Genomic DNA, 16,681 nt, shown 5'->3' with positions numbered 1-16,681 from the left:
TGCTTATTCTTGGTATCAATGCTGGTTCGGCAGTGGGATCTTTGAGATAATGAGCATGTTGCATGATGGGAGCTTTGGGCGTTGCAATGAGGCTTAGAGGTTGGAGATATAGACTCAAACGATATACGCAGGCCTGAAATGTGTAGCTACCCTAGGATCCCCATAATGTTTCCGAAGCAATGTACTCCCTATTTGAAACATTTGATAAAGAGTCTGTTTCGCTCTACTAAGATGCTCACCTACAAGTGATATTTTGGAATAGCTTTGATGTTGCTGGAGAAGTTTGCTGGAGTTTGGCAGCTCTGGAAATCGTTCAAATCTCTCTTTAAAAAGGGATATGGGAAAGATTGAATAAAACTGGGACAGTTTGATTGATGGTCATTTGATTTATTTGTTAGGTGCTTTCAGTGAGAGGAACTTTGTAGTCTTCTGCTCTATTTGACCGAGGCCCGGGGATTATGCCCGTCTTCTCCATAAAACCTCACTCTCATTTCTCCCTCTCTTCTCACCCAACCCTCCTCACTCCCTATCCTCAACCTTCATGTCTCTGCCTTTAAGCATCTAGCCTTTTGACTCCGCTCTCTTCGTCAGACTCTCCTTCTACTATCACTGCACCACTAAGCTCCTGCTTTCAGTCATCGCAATCGTGGTGACGCCCACCGAAGCGACTATGACTGACAACTCGGGATCAATCCTTCAGCAGACCATGAAGGAGTTGTACCTCAGCGGCACATTTCAGATATGAAGATTACCTGCCAGGGATTTACCTTTCGTACTAATCGTTTTGTTGTCTGCACCCAGTCTCTTTTCTTCAACGCAGCAATCAACGGCGGTTTCAAGGCAAGGGTTGACCCGCTCCTCATCAGACAACTTGTTACTGACCAGCCTAAGAAGGGCCTTACTCAGACAGTAGATCTGCCTGACGATGATCTCGAAACCATTGAGCGCGTGCTACCCCTCCTCTACTTCAACTCTTACGATTACAAGTCGCATGTGATGGATTTGAGTAGTCATATAAAGACTCCTGAGGTCAAGCAAAAGGGCAAGATCGCAAAGAAATCCAAGGCGAAGGGTGCACAAGAAGGAGGAGAGACTCAATACCGCGTGATCCCCACCCACATGAAGGTCTACCTGGCCGCAGACAAGTTCGGAATCGATTTTCTGAAGGAGTTCGCTGCAAAGAAGTTTGCTTCGCTTTTTGAGTATATGACGATACGCGCAGGCTTCCAAAAACTACTCCAGGATCCCATGGAAGCGGCACCTCCGTTGAGCTCAGAAATCCAGGGAGCCTTTGCCGATGTAATTGCCTCCCGAGCAGTGGAGTTGTTTGAGACAGGCACTATCAAACAGCTTCTCGAATCCCGTCCAGACCTCGCATTTGCAGTCCTTTCTAGGCTCGCTGAAAACGACAAGATATGGCATGACGGAAAAGGAAGAGCAGTTCTGCCACATTGTCAACAGCGCTTTGTCAATGCAGGGGCGCAATAGGTGCGGCTGTACGCCATTTTGCATCCACATGGGATCGGGCGACTTTGAGGCTGAACGATACACATGTGCGGATTGTGAGGAGGAGTATGATATTAAGGATAAGGAGGTACACTGGTAGCCAACCACTGTGATAGGCGGCTTTGGGGTGCATCTTGGTCGCTTGGGCTGGAATGGTTAGGATTCATAGCAATGAGGCTGAGGGGATGTGAGCCTTAGGGATTTGTCAGATTTTGAGGAAGCCCCAAATTCGTCATTGAGGAAGCAAGGAATGTTCGTTATCTCCCTTGCATGCCTTGTTATGCAATTCCAATATTAAAAGTTCTCAAAAAATTGACTACTTTTTGATCTGTTATTATGGAAGGTTGAATAAGCTGCATTGACCAAGACATCAAGCCCACCAGACTACCTCTGGACAGCATGCACCTTCGGATTTCAAAACCATCCATTATAAAGCTCTTTTAAGAAAAGCTAAGAGCGCACTGTTTCAAAAGAGTCTGAAAGGGGTTCTGTAACATTGGAATCAAGATTGGAGCCTGTAGCCTTTTATTGACTTCTTCCCGCCGTTTGCTGCCAGTAACACCTCTCTCGCCTTCTCTCCCCTCCGTGCTCCGCGTCCCCCCAACCACAACTCTTCCAACTTCTCTCCTCTCTTCATTGCACATTCCAGCGTTCATCTCTATTTTTGTTCGAGCCTATCCTTAAGTGAAAGCTCCAGCTGACCCTCAAAGAATGGCGGATTTGGCAAGGCCGACCGCGGCCGCTGAACCCAAATTGATTCTTCAAGAGACCATGAGTGACCCCTTAGCGGACGGCGAGGACTCAGATATGCGCATCGCTGCCGGGGGAGAACATTCAAGGTTCACCGCGAGATTTTTTGTATTCAGTCAAAATGGTTACGCACTGCAATGGAAAAAGTCAACAAGCCAAGTCGCTTTCCCTGGGTTGGGCAAAGGTCTTTGCTAATGGAAGTAGGATGGCACAACCGTGCCAATCGACCTATGGCAAGAGGACCCCAGGACCGTTGCTCGCACGATAGAATTCCTTTACAACGAAGATTACGCAGAGGAAAACTTCGAACTTGAGATGGGCGATGATTATGGCGGTCTTTCGAACGACTTCGAGCGTACGGTGGAGAACATTGACGCGGACGAAGGGGAGGTTTGTTCGACTGCTTACAATAACATCAATGTTTATATCCTCGCGGACACGTGCGGCATCAGGCTCCTCAAAGAACTTGCAGCCAAGCGTATCGTCAGGTGGTGGGAAATGAACTGGAGATCGCGGAAATTCCTTGACGTCTTCCGAATTCTCGAGAAGTCTCTTCTCGGAATGATACTCATCTTGTAAGGGTTCTCACTAGTGTCGCCTGCCGAAACATTGAGCCGATTTGGAAGGTAAGGAGGTTTGAATCATTCCTCATTGAGAACACGATTGTCGCTTCGGCATTCATTTCGCAATTGGCTGAGGACAGAAAGGACCTGCAAACAGTTGTTGATCGTTATCACGATCTGTTCGTGCCGGGCACAGTGAAGAGGCACTGCTTTTCCTGCAAGGACTATAGATTTGTCGAGCTGAGGAGAGCCGAGGATGGTAGAGACATGGCCATCTGTTGTAGCGGATGCAACGATTTCGTCGTGAGGCTCTCTTATTTGCCTAGCTGTGGTGAACGACATAGCGCACGTTCACAATGTGCATGAAGATCTATGCCCTGCGTCTACAGCGTGGAAGCAGCAGTTGGAATAGGTAGAAGGGACAATCTTTGGGAAAGTGCCAGTTCTAGTAATCTTTTGCTTAAAAATCACAAGACCGTGATTTCTTCGCTTCAAAATTCGCTTGAGATATCCTTTGGCTAAACCGTTAAGCATCTATTACAGAGAGTCCTGAAAAGTCTGTATATCAAAAAAGTGAGTACTTGAGCTCTCGTTGTTGCCCGTTGCCTGGACGTTGCCAAAAATAAGGTCACGGTTTTGCTGCTAGTAACACACATCTCGCCTTCCCTCTCCTTCCTTCTCCGCTATCCCTCCCACCACAACTGTTTTGAATTTCTCTACGTCTCTCGTCGTACACTTCCTTTCGTTTATTCTCATCTGCTTGAGCTCATGCTTTTTTACTACCAAGCTCCAGCCAACCCGAAAATATGGCGGGTTCAGGAAAATCCACCACCACCGCCGTCGCCAAACCCGCCTCGATCCTACGAGAGTCAATGAAAGAACTTCTAGAAAATGGAAGGTTCTCTGACATGACCATTACCTGCCAGGGACATTCTTTCAAAGTGCACCGAGCAATTGTTTGCAGTCAGTCGCGCTTCTTTCTAGCGGCGATGGAGGATGACTTCAAAGTGAGCTTAGCCTGGACCATCCCTCAGTAGATGCCCGCTGGTACTAATTGGTATAGAAGAGCAAAACACAGGCAGTCGAGCTCCCCGAAGATGACCTTGTTACGGTTGCGCGCATGATATCCTTCCTCTACACTGCTGACTATAAGGACGATGAATGTGCGGTGAACTTAACGAGCCCTCCGGGATCTTCGACTACGACTACGACTTCAACTTCTACCTCGCCTTCGAAATTGGCACCGTTCAAAGCCCTTGCAGAAAAGCTGATCTCGGCAACTGCCAAGAATCCCAGTGAAGGAGTCGCCAAAGCGGAGCCTCGATCACCTGCGCGGAATAACCTACTCCTCTATGTGCTCGCGGATAAGTAGATTGATCCCTTGAGAAACCTTGTAGGAAAGCGTTTGATAGAGTAGTGTATACATAATTCGAAGCCAGACGAGTTCCTCGAGATTGTTCAGGACATTTTGACCCTTGTCCCTGGGCACGACACTTCATTCATGAACACACTCGCTAAGATTATTGCCGAGTACGGCGAGAGTTTTATGGCGGATAAGAGAACGGCTTCGATACTTGCGGCAATGAGACCTTTGCTTCAGAGCTCTTCAAGCGAATGGTGGAGGTACGAAAAGCAATGGAACTGAGGCATAACACACAAGCGGAGATGTGCAGGGCACAGACAGCCAAGCACATCGAGGATATGAGAGTGCTGAAGGCCAAGCACACTGAGGAAATAAAAACACAGGCGGCAAAGCACATTCAGGAGATGGAAGCAATGGAAGCCCAGCACACGGAAGAAGTGGAAGCACAGACTGCGGATCAGCTCGAACAGCAACGACAGAATGATGAGGACTGGGTGGCCTACGCCGAGGCGTGTTGTAACGAAACGCTGTCTCATAGCCAGGTATGTTCCTGCAACAAGGTAATGGTCAAAGGGTTCGATGATGAAAGGTGCACTATACGGTGTTGCGACTGCTTCGGGGTCATCTACGTTCAAATACCAAGCTGACTGGTTGTAATGTATCATTTTAATTATAGGAATGAAGCGAGCCTTGCTTATCACATACAAAGCAGAGCGTGAGGTCAGGGGTCCCCGTGAGGTGACACTGCCCGACATGTACGCAAAGCAACTCTAATACAATCTGTCCACTTGGTTTTCTCTGCTTCTATCGCGCTATCCTTATGACGTTTACTTACATTACACTCCCCTGGGTGAGCAAGCAGCAGGCCATGATATCTATACGCACGTCAAGCGTATAGAACTTATCCAACCGTCATGCAACAGTGTCATCGAGAAGGGTGAGCACCTTTTTCGAAAGCGAGAAAAGTCTGGGAGAGCTAACGACGGGAGTTTTGTCAGACCCAAACGAAGGAAAAGCAGATCACGCTTCAAAGACTGAATCCAATGCCCTAAGATACTGCGACACTCGCTAGCCTGCGCCGAGCCAGCTACCCGGAGGTCCCTCGAAAGCCATGAAAGCTATTGTACAATGGAAGGATGGTGCCCTGGTCTGGACGCGTCACGAGAAGGTTCGCACAGCGTTAGAAAGCAGCGGTAGGTCGAAGATAGCAATTAGTAGGCATGGAGAACCAAGTTGTTGCAACTGAGGCTACTAGTACCGTCGAGGAGAACAATTCATTGCACCGAAGTTGACCTCAAGGACGGATACAAGGCCATGAGAGAAATCATCTTCCATGTCATTTCGTTTCTGCTTCAAAGAACAACCTACTAGCCGCGGTCGACGTCTTTGCAGTTATCGCCTACAAGCATTGCCACTTGCGCTTGAGAAAATAGCGCAACGACGAACCCGTGGCTTGGAAGGGACCCTTTTTGAGGAGGAGCGATGACTTGAACTGCCAGCTATTGCTCCTACTCTGGTTCTCCAACTCTTCATATTCAATTTTAGCACCATTTCCATCGCGATTTCTACTCAATTATCGAGAGGCGGGTCGGGTTCACCATCGGCTCTCACCGATACCTGTTCTATGTACGACACTAACTTCCCGAACTCGACCCGACGAATTAAAACTCAGTCGGGCAGGCGACGAGAGCCGTGAGAACCGTCCGCTGTTGCGTGGAGGCTCAAATTAACGGCGCGGAGCCGTCTGCGATCTGGAGACGCGCGATTTTCGGGCCTTCGACCGCTCAAAGTTGGAGACGACTGGATCGAGAACGCGGGTGCCTGGTTTCATCTCCACGCCTCCGGTTACAGAGGAGCAGGCAGTGCAATTTCGACCACGATGCGGTCTCCGCGGGGAGCGCAATGACCACCGTACGACGACGATTGAGCCGTTTGATCGAGGCGATGAAAGGCGGCTGCCTATCATGGGGCCGTTCAACGGGCAGCGCCTGATATTATTTGAACGTGAGCGATGAGATTCCCCGGCTTTTCTTTATATGTGCGACCTGCGATAGGCCAGAGCGTGTGAAGGATTACGTACTGAGTCGCAAGCAACGAGGCTTAGATCGCTCAAGGACGCCCCACGTCTTGGCTCTAGGGTTTGACTTGGCATGAAAGAGCTGCCTGAGACTATCTCAGATAACTTGTGACAGCCGTTGTCCCCAGAGCTGGCTTTTGACGCGTGATATAGCTCAACAACGTGGTTGGTTGAATTTTCAGAGTTTAACCCCTGACTGTCAAACTGTCCATCATAATGGCCAGCTGGCCAGTTGCAGCTCTTCTATTGGCCAGGATGACGAGACAAGATCGACAGCCCTTGAGCCTAAAATTGGCTGCTCCAGTTAGCGCCCTTGTTACCCCCTAACCAGTGCCCACTCCCGTTGCCCAGCCTGCGCCCGTGAACAACCCTGAATCTCACCATGCATTCAGAATGTTATTGCGCCTCGCTTCCTTGGTGGCACACGTCACTCTGCGTGGCCGTTGGGACATGGAGAATTCTGGCTGGTTATCATGCTGCCTAGATCAGACACAGCCAACATCCTGTGGCAGCTCTGAGGCAGGACGCGACTCTCACAGTCATGAAACCGAAGGGATCGCCCGCGTACGCCAATCAGATTCGACCTTTACCACGACACTATGCCCTGTCGAGCATGCGCATACGTACTCGCCTGAATTGCGACAGAGCCTCTAGCGCCAAGGTTGGGGCCGAATGCCTCGCAAGCTTTAAAAAAGTGAATGCTGAGATCCCCAGTCACCTACTCCATGCGGTTACTGGCCGCGCACTGGGGCCGCTAGCCCAGGCGCATTATTTCACAACAGCACAGCCAGGGGATGAGTGAATGGGTCAAGTGCAATGAGGGACTGGAGCTTCGGACCTTCCAGGGTCAGAGTACTTGAGAGCTCCATCTCCCTGTTGATCCTCCTTTCAACTTTTTCTCTGCGGGACAGACTTCGACGGACAAGATGTTATTACCTCGACACTTTCGGCGGCTAGTAGCCGTCGCGGTCTTGGTTACAATCTTCGTCAACTGGCAATTATTGCGACATACTCATGGACCAACGGTGACTGATGCGCGGGCGCAATATCCACTGATCGCAAAGTACATTGAGGGTGGGAAAGGGAGTGGTGGTGGTAAGCTTTCGGCTTAACATCTTATGCGACAATGATAGCTAACCAACTGCCTGCAACAGCCTGGCATTTACCACAAACATGGACCGAAGACTCGAATACCCCCCTAAACGACGTCGTTACCGCAGCACAACTCGCCCTGAACCGCTCGAGCACCGACCCCTCGGGCCACCTGCCACACTCGAACATTCCAAGAATCATCCACCAAACCTGGAAAGATACGCGCTTTGAGACTTGGCGACCGAAATACCAGGCGAGCGTGGAGAAATGGCTGCACGTCGTGGAGGAGGAAGACATTCCGTACCTCTTCTGGGATGATGCCGGCGTTGCGCAGTTCATGCGCGAGTTCGAGCCTGAGCTTGAGGCGGAATTTTACGGCCTGCCGAGTCCCGTTGAGCGATCGGATGTCTTTCGAGTGTTGGTTTGCAAGTGGATTGGGGGTGTTGTATGTTTTTTCTCTGCGCTTTTCCATATACTATGCTAACAAGCTGGCGCAGTACGTCGACATGGACACCGAGCCCCTGCAATCCCCCACCGAATGGGTGACGCCAACCGACCTGATCCCCTGGACGGACTTCAAAACCAGCAAGCTCTACCACTCAACGCAGCCCGTGAACGCCATTGTCGGAATTGAAGCAGACACCAACCCTGATACCGACACCTACTGGCGCATGGGCTACTTCTTCCCTGTTCAGCTCACGCAATGGGCCTTCGCATTCGCGCCGCACCACCCCGTCCTCCAGATCTTCATCGACCGTCTCCGCGAAACAATCCGCCTTGTCGCACGCGACCAGCAACTCCTCCCTGAATCCGAGCAGCAGCAGCACGGCATGGGCCTCGACTGGATCGACCCCGTGAACCTGACCGGCCCGATCGCGTTCACGGATTCCGTGCGCACCTATCTCGACGGGAAGGCGGATCTGCGCTGGAACGCATTGACCGGATTACACGATGACGGGAAGATAAAGCTTGTTGATGATGTGCTCGTTCTTCCCATCACAGGATTCAGTCCGGGGAGTGCACGGTTCCGGAACATGGGCTCCAAGCCGATCACGGACCCGTCGGCGAGATTGTACCACCATGCTGAGGGCTCCTGGAGGCATTGGAGTCTGCGCGTGGAGATGGGCAAGTTCTGTCGCACGGCGTTTGGACTGTGTAAAGACTGGTCGAAGGTTTCGAATGGGGAGAGCTGGATCTTTTGATCTAGCCTCTCTTATGTTTACGACTCTCTTTTTTCCCATACCCGACTCTCTGTTTAATTAGACTACTAGGATATTAATTAGTCATGGATGGACGCTAGATGCACGAATCAAAAAGAAATTCTACCAACTTTCAAATCTGATTCATTTACGTCGTACCTACATAGGCACGCAAAAAAAAAAAAGCGATCTCAGAATACCCTATCTACCAAGCTCAATTTAGGACAGGCAGCTACGTTGTGACAGCTTGAGCTCTAACATTCACCAAGCCACCCAGGCCCCAGCCATTTTGGTCTCCTTCCATATCCAGAGTCTAGTCCGTGCTCCGACTCGAAGTTCAAAGTGGAATAAACAGCCGGTACAAATACAGTGCAGTAGAACGTCGCCGCCTTATTGATTGGAAGAATCTACGCCCCCACCAGCTTGATTGATGGGCCTGCGGCTCGCACCTCTTGAAGGAAGCTTAGTCCTCGCTTAGCCTCAGCCTCAACTCTAGGCTCCAGCATTAATAGGTCAAGCTTTTCATGTTCAATTTCCCTAAGCAGTATGGATTACCCTAGGTATCTACCTACTAGTACCCTGGTGGCCTGGCTCATGCTTTGCTATTCGACAAGCATAGCTGGACCCTGTACCGCGCCGGGGAGAATAGCTAAGCAAAGTGGTGGAGCTTGATTTAATGTCTTACTACGGCGATTGATGGCCTCAGTAGGCAGAAGCGTTCGTTGGCCTCAGGCTTGCTTGATGTTTAGACAGGTTTAGCTGCCTGGCCATTCCTAAGCGCGCGTTGAGCCCGAGCTCGAGCCCGAGCTTTAAGTCTCAGGGGCTGTTTAATTCGTAACCCTACTTCAAGACCCTTTTTGCAATGCTTCCCATCAAGCTTACTCCTCTGTCATCTGTGAGATCCGGAGATACCCTAGTGGACACAAGATCGCCGGTTTTACCAGGGTTGGCATACGGCAGGGGGTAGAGCTTCAAGCTCTTGATTCTTCTGAATTACACCCGGTACGGTACCCTTTCTAGCTGGAGGGCTCTTCTCGAGATTGTTGTAAGTCCCCAAGCCCTTGATGCTCTCTTCCATTGGGTTGGTATCTACTCCGGCGATTCCTTTGACTGTCAGATGCTGGGTGGTTGATGCCATCTTCTGCCATTCCTTTGCACAGTGTACCATACAGCACCTAGGTATGCAATGAAAAGGTCGTTTCTCTGCCGTGATATTGGGACACTTGAGCAAGAATATAGGCATGAAAAATATCCGCACTGTATCATCTAACGCTAGAATGCCCATACCTAGACAGTACAACCGGCATCCAATTCAACATCTCTTCATTGAGAGACCTGCACTCATCAACTGGTAACCATAAGTATCCAAGACCAAGTCCTTCTTCCGCTACACGGCGTTCGTCTTCTTTACACAAGATCTACAGCATATGCAGGGTGCTAAGACGGAGAATGATTGACTTATTTCCCAACGTCCGCTCCTCAAACCGTCGAACGCGCATAAATTTCCCAAACAGCCCACAGAGCCCTCGTCAATCCATGGTTCAATCAAATATCCTCCCTCAACAGCGCATAAACAAACGTATCCAACACCTTCCCCCCCTTCTCAACAGCGCTCCTTCGTCTCCCCTCGTACTGGAACCCAGCCTTGCCCAGCACCTTCTTGCTGCTTTCATTCCCCTCAAAAACCTCCGCGTCAATCCGCACAATCCTCTCAAACTCCTCCTGCTCAAAAACCCACTTCACAAACTCCCTAAGCGCCTCACTCCCAATCCCCCGTCCCGAAAGCTCTTCACCAATCCAATACCCCACCTCCATAGTACGATGCTGGACATCGTCTCGACTCTTAAGACCGATCGCACCGATGGCGGTATTGGTATGAGCATCACAGATCGCAAAATGACAAATGGGATTCTGCGAAAGGGTGAAGTTTATCCAATTCATTGCTGCTTCATTTGTGTACGGGTGCGGAAAGGCATTGCGCATGTACTGCGCGATGAGCGGGTTATTGGCGTGTTTTGTCATGTGTTCGATGTCGGATTCTGTGGGGGCGAGGGGCCGGATGAGGGTCTTTGTATTGGGGAGGTGGAGGATCGGAGCTGGGTCTATTTTGCGTGGCTGGGAGGTCATCTTGAATGTATAGTATACGCGAGGGGATAAAAGTATACTCCTACCGCGGGAAACGGGATATGCAGAGGTAGATAGGTAGATGGAGATAAAAGCCAATTGTCAGGAAGAAGAAAACGGTGAGTCTAGAACTGACTGAGTCATACGGTGGGATGACTAGCACTAAGCAGCGGAGTTGGAGACGGGCTGATGGGCACGTGAGCGTGCTTGCAGGGGGGGCTTTGGCCCATTTTAGTATCGTAGGTTTGGGCTTCAAAACGATATAGTTGCTGTTGAAATATACGATGAGAAATGTATGCCTGTAGAGAGTTGCAGACGGAGCTCGACATGGAGACAGTTGAAGGCTTCCAAGCCCCAGGTTGGATGTCTGCTCCACAGAATTAAACTATGTCAGTGCTTTGAAATTCGTACAAATTCATGAGCGCTACTTTGTACTCACATCCCAATGTTCCCCACGATCTTATTCTTATTTATTTTGAGACTATCCTAGGAACCGGGTTCCTCACCGGACGACCTATGATACCTAGGGTATCCTGCCCACCTACCCAGCCATCTCCCAGGAGAGGAGACAATCAATCAAAGCTGACATTCCTGTCATGTTGGACTATGAAGAGATAGGAAAAGCATCGCCGCCGCAGCCGCTATCGAAGACCTGGAATACGGCGCCACCACCCCGTTTGCTTCGGCATCAACGCCACACGCGCAGCGACTTCAAACACCTCTAGCACACCCTTCCCGGTGCGCGCCGAACATTCAAGGTACCGTGATGCCCCGATCTCACCTGCAACAGCCTCAGCCTGAAGAAACCAGTCATTTAGCCACTGCGACTTGAGGGGTGCATAAAAGAGACGGGAGACGGGAGATAAGAGTATTTGCATAGAGCGCTGTGTTTATATGACAAGTAACCATTGTAAGAAAGCTTGGAAGAGAACCCACCTCCACTTCAGAGATCAGGTTTCCTCCTTTGGGGCTGTCGCGGAGGTCTTGCTTACACCCAACTAGGATGATAGGGAGGCCCCGAGCGAACTCGTGAGCCTCGCGAATCCACTTGCGACAACAGATGTTAGCTATGCATGGACATATTGTGTTGTGTGACACTCAAGTTGACTCGGAGCAATCAGGAAAAAAAGAAACTCGGGGTGATGGGCTGTTTACCCCTTTCAGGCCAGCCAGGCAGCCTGGCGCTTCGCCGATCTCAAAGCAGATGAGCACGACATGGGGCTTGCTGTAGGATTCAGGACGATAAGAAGCGAAGCTTCCGTAGTGTGCTGTTCCTGGGAGAATGAGCTCGACGTGTTTGCCATCTAGCATCATGTTTGCAGTATGCACGTCGAAGGTGGTCGGGATGTAGGCCTGCGAGGATGACTTTTAGCTCTTGCACATAGGAGGGGAAAAAAGGGTTAAGGTATGAAAAGGTAGAGCAAGAAGAAAGCCAAAAGGCTTCTGATTGCTGGGGGAACTGGATGGGTATAGTTTGGATTAACCTTAGGCATTGTTCCTTGTACAAAAGCCCTATTGTAAGCAATGTTAGTGTCTTTGGATAGCTTGCCGGTAAGAACATTGATGCATGCAATAACTTGTTCCAGTCATCAACGGATAGCTGCAGACGCGCTGGGCTTACGTCAATAGACACGTCTTGCCGCAGAACGTATTCCCAATAGTGACAATCTTCAGGTGGACTTCGGGTTTTGAGAAGGGTGGTGGACGCGGTACTTGGTGTCGCGACATAGTACCCGCCGATGGTTTTTGTTGCTGTTGCAGTGTCGCTAGCGTTCGCTGCGTTGGCGGTGATGTTGGAGGCACATCTCCTTGATCTAGCTCTGGTTGTAGCTTTGCCTCCTGCTCTTGATCCTTCCCTTGCCTTTCTGCTTGCCGTTGCCTCGACACTCGCATGAGCGCCAGCTCTTTTTTTTTTGCTTCAGCGCCAGCTCTGCTTTCTGCTCTTTTCGTCGCTTCTCTAGTTGTTCTTGCTCATGAGGCATAACGGCTGCTTGTGTGGCCTCTGGCAAGCGTGTGGCTTGTTCAACAACTCCATGTGCTCGCGGTGCGGACTGGATAACGGTAGTCCATCTCCCAGAGGACAATGAGGAAGTAGCGTTTGACTGGATAGCAATTTGTCCTTGCAAAGCGCCTATGGCGTGTGCTTGCTGTGTCGGAATAGGGCTGCATGAACGGCGGATCACTCACCATCTCCAGTACTATCTGTGGTGAGTGACGATGTCGCCTCTAGCTCCATTTTTATCCAATCATGTTCTAGGGCATCCTCGGCCGAAAGCCTCGAACTAGGTTTCGCGGCCAGCAGTAACTTGATGAAATCCTGGCATTCCAAACCAACGCAATGAGATTGGAGATCCGCAGTTGGGAAACGGTGATCTTGGGTATACGCAAAGACCTCGCTGAATGACTTGAACGGTAGGCTTCTGGTTAAGAGGTAGTGCGTCATCACACCGAGAGACCACATATCCACCATGAAGGTGTATGCTTGGCTATCCCCGAACCGCTGGAAAAGGACTTCTGGCGCAAGATACGTCTCAGTCCCGATCGCCGTGCGAAAGGCCGTGTCTTCGTGAAAGCGCTTGCTAATGCCAAAGTCGCCGATCTTGACCCACCACCTTGGCCGCTTTTGGACCACGAATATGTTCTAGATGCGTCAGCGAATACTTAGCCCCAGGCCGGGGGCAGACGTACCGCGGGCTTCAAGTCGCGATGGGCGAAGCCGTTGGCATGCAGATGCTCAAGTCCTTCCAGTACTTGGTAGCTTATTTGCTGGGCGTCAGCTTCAGGCAGTGGCTGCCCTAGGTGCTTCTGGAGATCGCGGAGCTCGAAGTATTCCATGGTGATAAAGACAGAGTCAACGCCTTCAAACCAACCATACGATTTGACAAAAAGCCCGTCGTACTAGATTACGCCCATGTCATCCCGAGTCCAATGGTACGCAAGCATGATTCGCAGGAGATAACAGCTTACCTTTCGCTGTGAGAACTTTGCGATCGCCTCCAGCTCGCGAGTATAGTCAATGGGTGGGGCAGAACAGGACGTCTTGGAGACATTTTTGACAGCACGCAGTTTGCTTTCACTAGCACCGTTCGTACATTTCTCTAGCCAGACCGTCCCAAATCCTCCATGTTCAAGGAACCTTTGCCGCTGCCAGAGTTCCTCCTTCTTCCGACGTCGACCGCCTATATCAGAGTCGAACACCTCATGAGAGACGTAGCCGTCGTGGAAGGTGACACTCAGTTTTGAGTCGGTAACGATTTCCGGAACCATGACCTGGGAGAATAGTTATCGGATCCTGTTACCTGGGTAGGTGGATATACAGCCGATAGGAGGCAAAAGAGCGGTTTGGGGTAAGCCTCTGAGCCTCCAGGTGTCAGCTGAACATACCCCGCCAGTTATCGGGCCGGGAACAGCCTCGCGCTCTCCCATTGGTGGTAGACTGCGCCCCGACTTGGCAGGAGGGATAGCCAACAGGGATTAGTCTTCTTCGTGTTGGTGGTTGTGTTCGAGGCTGTCCTTGGAGAGTTCAAATGTGGTTGTGTCTCATGAAATGCGCCCAATTAGCAGGACAGTCCTGGCGTGAGACCTGTCAAAGCTTCTCGGAGGTAGCAAAGGCCGTCGTGCCTTTGGCGTACCCGGCCAAGGTAGTCTCATGGTAGTATAGGACAAAGCTGAATGAGTTGGTAATGAGATGGACGAAACTCCGTGTCAGGAGCACGAAGACCGATGAATAGAGCTGCATTACAGGGTCCCTTGGAGTGAAGGGAAATCTTTGTTTTCCAACTTCTGCTAGAAGTGCTGGTCGGAGCAAGGTCGTGCAGTCCTCCGCAGAACTCTAAGTCCCCTGTGGTGAACATGCACCTGCATCCGGTAGCTACTTCCTTATTTGGCAACCCTGCCCCTCCACTGCTGGCGTGAGAAAGACGTGAGGGTGTCAAAGATGTCCCAAGTCCCTTCTGACAATGCACCGTCACTCACAGGCCCACCTGAATTGTATTCTAAGTGCATTCTTTGAACATTGGGAATGTTCAGCTTCTATAAAGACCCATGGCATTATTATATATCATCAGAACAGATGGGGTATCAGCGAAGCAAGACAAAAGAACAATTACAAATTTGCTAGGTGCTCCTTCCTTCATCCTGATCACCACTGGCCCCTAACTGTTGGAAGCCGTCGGGGACGTCAATGTCCTCAGCGATCGAAACATCGCCCCTTTGTACACCAACAGCCATTGGCACCGTCTCGGCGGCACTCAGACTACCTCGTCCTCGTTTCCTCCCCGCTGCTTTCCTAGACCTTGGACTGGGATCTGCATTTGAACTCGGACCCCCATTTGTACTAGCAACAGCGAAGTTCGAGCTGCCACTATATTCTTGCTGAAGATGCATGAACACAGAAACGCAGACAAATGCTAACGCAATATTAACAAAGAAGTCGCCTAGAAGCCTCAATGAGACGACATAGAGGCAGACTCTGGGATCGAATATCAAGCTCCAGGTCGTTACAGTCTGGCCGACCAGGTTGACGACGGTGATGCTGTTGGTGGACCGAAAAATCTGCCGGAGGCCCTTGGAGGGAATCTTCGTTCGACAGGCATAGTCCAGTTCATCGGCTGCTGTCGGTGATGCGAACTTCTTCCATCCGGCGCGAAGGCACGCCTGGCACGCGGGCGCTTCCTCATCCTTCTCCGCGCATCGAGGAGCATCGCATCTGAAATAGTCGTTTATACGGTCTTGAAAGTGGTCCAAGCGATCAACCCAGAACGGCTTCAACTGGTCATTCGAGTCGAACGGATCCGAGTCTTCGTCTTTCCCTCGCAGCCACCCAGCCCAGAATGTCAGGGCATCCACACCGAACTCCTTCTCGCCCCAGAAGTACTCCCGATGCGCGACTCCACACGAGCAACTAGGCACATAGGAGAAATTCTGCAGCTCCGCCTGTGCCAACCGCTCGAGACGCATAGGCGTACGGATTGCTCGCGCCGGCTTCGTAGTAAAATTCCATGTTGGCAGCTTGCACTTCCGGCGCTGTTTCTGTTCGCGGTTTTTGACGTCTCCTGACTTTCCAATCTTGAAGAAGGGGCTTTGGTTGTTTCGATCAGAGAGGATGTACCCCTGTCCTGTGCTCTTCTGGTACGATTTCGTCATCGCCTCGCGGATATCACTGACTATGGCGTGGATTGTACGGGTTTGGGGGGTGAAGGGTGGCAGTGGCGCTGAATCCGGCTTCTCTGGGTCTTCTGGGCTTGGAAGAGGGGTTTCGTAGCCATTGTGGCCGTTGTGGTTGTCTCGGTCGTGGCCATTGTCGTCATTATCCTCGTCCTTGTCGTCGACCTCACAATCCGAATCAGTGTCTATGATAATGGGTCTCGCCTCTCTCCCATCCTGCTCATTCATATCTTCATCATCTGACTCTATTGCTTCGACGGTGATATGGACTCCCTCATCCGATTTATTCGCAGGCTCTTCGTTCGCGAGAAAGGCCTCCCCACCGAGCCCCTTTGCCAGCGCGGCAACGAAGATAGGCGACTTGCTTTTCCGCCGCATCTCCCGGATAAGCCGATCATTGGGCGAGCCCTTCTCCTGCCGATTATTCTGCACTCGCCTAGCTACCTTTCTCGCGCAGGGCGAGGGAGTTTCGGGCGGATCGTCATTTCGTCCGCCGGTGGTCGCAGGAGTACCTTGCAGCGAAACAGGTGTGCTGACGACATCGGATAACGTTGCCGAGGGCGCGTGGCTAGACGTAGAAGGCGTGGCGAGGAGATCTTCTGGCAATACCATTGTTTCTATGTATACTTACCTATCGGCGCTGTAGGTTATTGGCGAAAAGAGATTGCCACAATGGACCCGCGGGCCGGCCCTCATGCTTAATATTCCAGGAAACGAGGTCCAATTGTGACTGGGAGGGCGCAGCAAGGCACAGACGGCACAGAATGAGTGGTGCCTAGTCGAGCCTGGGGCTGTGCGGGATCCCTGCAGTGTCGTAGACCCCGGTCGCTGATGCCATGTT

General features: G+C 51.0%; 7 protein-coding genes across 7 annotated transcripts; 3 read left to right on the top strand and 4 right to left on the bottom strand.

Annotated features, from left to right (window-relative positions):
• Window positions 1-741: 741 nt before the first annotated feature.
• On the top strand, window positions 742-2,835 carry BDW74DRAFT_181057 (uncharacterized protein; the record flags this gene model as incomplete). The annotated part of the gene is made up of 3 exons (XM_073729906.1): window positions 742-1,299; window positions 1,370-1,594; window positions 2,461-2,835. The coding sequence occupies 3 exons, from the start codon at window positions 742-744 to the stop codon at window positions 2,833-2,835; spliced, it is 1,158 nt and encodes a 385-aa protein (XP_073580934.1).
• A 790-nt stretch (window positions 2,836-3,625) lies between these two features.
• Window positions 3,626-4,191, top strand: BDW74DRAFT_181056 (BTB/POZ domain-containing protein; the record flags this gene model as incomplete). The annotated part of the gene is made up of 2 exons (XM_073729905.1): window positions 3,626-3,826; window positions 3,883-4,191. The coding sequence occupies 2 exons, from the start codon at window positions 3,626-3,628 to the stop codon at window positions 4,189-4,191; spliced, it is 510 nt and encodes a 169-aa protein (XP_073580933.1).
• A 2,593-nt stretch (window positions 4,192-6,784) lies between these two features.
• On the top strand, window positions 6,785-8,666 carry BDW74DRAFT_158798 (glycosyltransferase family 32 protein). Its single transcript, XM_073725368.1, has 3 exons — window positions 6,785-7,354; window positions 7,414-7,796; window positions 7,849-8,666. The coding sequence occupies exons 1-3, from the start codon at window positions 7,186-7,188 to the stop codon at window positions 8,551-8,553; spliced, it is 1,257 nt and encodes a 418-aa protein (XP_073580932.1). The 5' UTR covers window positions 6,785-7,185; the 3' UTR covers window positions 8,554-8,666.
• Window positions 8,667-9,637: 971 nt separating this feature from the next.
• On the bottom strand, window positions 9,638-10,752 carry BDW74DRAFT_158797 (GNAT family N-acetyltransferase). The gene has a single exon (XM_073725367.1). It carries the CDS (start codon window positions 10,675-10,677, stop codon window positions 10,096-10,098), a length of 582 nt encoding a protein of 193 aa, XP_073580931.1. The 5' UTR covers window positions 10,678-10,752; the 3' UTR covers window positions 9,638-10,095.
• Window positions 10,753-11,315: 563 nt separating this feature from the next.
• Window positions 11,316-12,402, bottom strand: BDW74DRAFT_169686 (P-loop containing nucleoside triphosphate hydrolase protein; the record flags this gene model as incomplete). Its single annotated transcript, XM_073727035.1, has 5 exons — window positions 11,316-11,495; window positions 11,611-11,721; window positions 11,830-12,027; window positions 12,159-12,186; window positions 12,296-12,402. 5 exons carry the CDS (start codon window positions 12,400-12,402, stop codon window positions 11,316-11,318), a joined length of 624 nt encoding a protein of 207 aa, XP_073580930.1.
• A 308-nt stretch (window positions 12,403-12,710) lies between these two features.
• On the bottom strand, window positions 12,711-14,003 carry BDW74DRAFT_65635 (serine/threonine-protein kinase). The gene is made up of 3 exons (XM_073733380.1): window positions 13,642-14,003; window positions 13,363-13,572; window positions 12,711-13,315 (listed from the first exon to the last, which is right to left on the bottom strand). Exons 1-3 carry the CDS (start codon window positions 13,939-13,941, stop codon window positions 12,854-12,856), a joined length of 972 nt encoding a protein of 323 aa, XP_073580929.1. The 5' UTR covers window positions 13,942-14,003; the 3' UTR covers window positions 12,711-12,853.
• Window positions 14,004-14,698: 695 nt separating this feature from the next.
• Window positions 14,699-16,453, bottom strand: BDW74DRAFT_158781 (GIY-YIG nuclease family protein; the record flags this gene model as incomplete). Its single annotated transcript, XM_073725366.1, has 1 exon — window positions 14,699-16,453. A coding segment is annotated over one exon (1,663 nt), but the record flags the coding sequence as incomplete, so codon positions are not given.
• Between the last annotated feature and the right edge of the window lie 228 nt (window positions 16,454-16,681).

This window comes from Aspergillus multicolor (genome assembly GCF_047715735.1).
Source record: "Aspergillus multicolor strain CBS 133.54 unplaced genomic scaffold BDW74scaffold_25, whole genome shotgun sequence".
Taxonomy (NCBI): Eukaryota; Fungi; Ascomycota; class Eurotiomycetes; order Eurotiales; family Aspergillaceae; genus Aspergillus; species Aspergillus multicolor.
Note: the sequence above shows the minus strand (reverse complement) of the source record. Positions and strands in the feature narration are given on the sequence as shown.

What these genes read in the sequence shown, in the direction of transcription:
- BDW74DRAFT_158798 (XM_073725368.1), top strand. Translation starts at nt 7,186, where the DNA reads ATGTTATTACCTCGACACTTTCGGCGGCTAGTAGCCGTCGCGGTCTTG. An exon ending in TGGGAAAGGGAGTGGTGGTG is followed by an intron (nt 7,355 to 7,413) that starts GTAAGCTTTCGG and finishes TGCCTGCAACAG; the next exon opens with CCTGGCATTTACCACAAACA. An exon ending in GCAAGTGGATTGGGGGTGTT is followed by an intron (nt 7,797 to 7,848) that starts GTATGTTTTTTC and finishes AAGCTGGCGCAG; the next exon opens with TACGTCGACATGGACACCGA.
- BDW74DRAFT_158797 (XM_073725367.1), bottom strand. Translation starts at nt 10,677, where the DNA reads ATGACCTCCCAGCCACGCAAAATAGACCCAGCTCCGATCCTCCACCTC.
- BDW74DRAFT_65635 (XM_073733380.1), bottom strand. Translation starts at nt 13,941, where the DNA reads ATGGTTCCGGAAATCGTTACCGACTCAAAACTGAGTGTCACCTTCCAC. An exon ending in CAAAGTTCTCACAGCGAAAG is followed by an intron (nt 13,573 to 13,641) that starts GTAAGCTGTTAT and finishes GGCGTAATCTAG; the next exon opens with TACGACGGGCTTTTTGTCAA. An exon ending in ATCGCGACTTGAAGCCCGCG is followed by an intron (nt 13,316 to 13,362) that starts GTACGTCTGCCC and finishes TGACGCATCTAG; the next exon opens with AACATATTCGTGGTCCAAAA.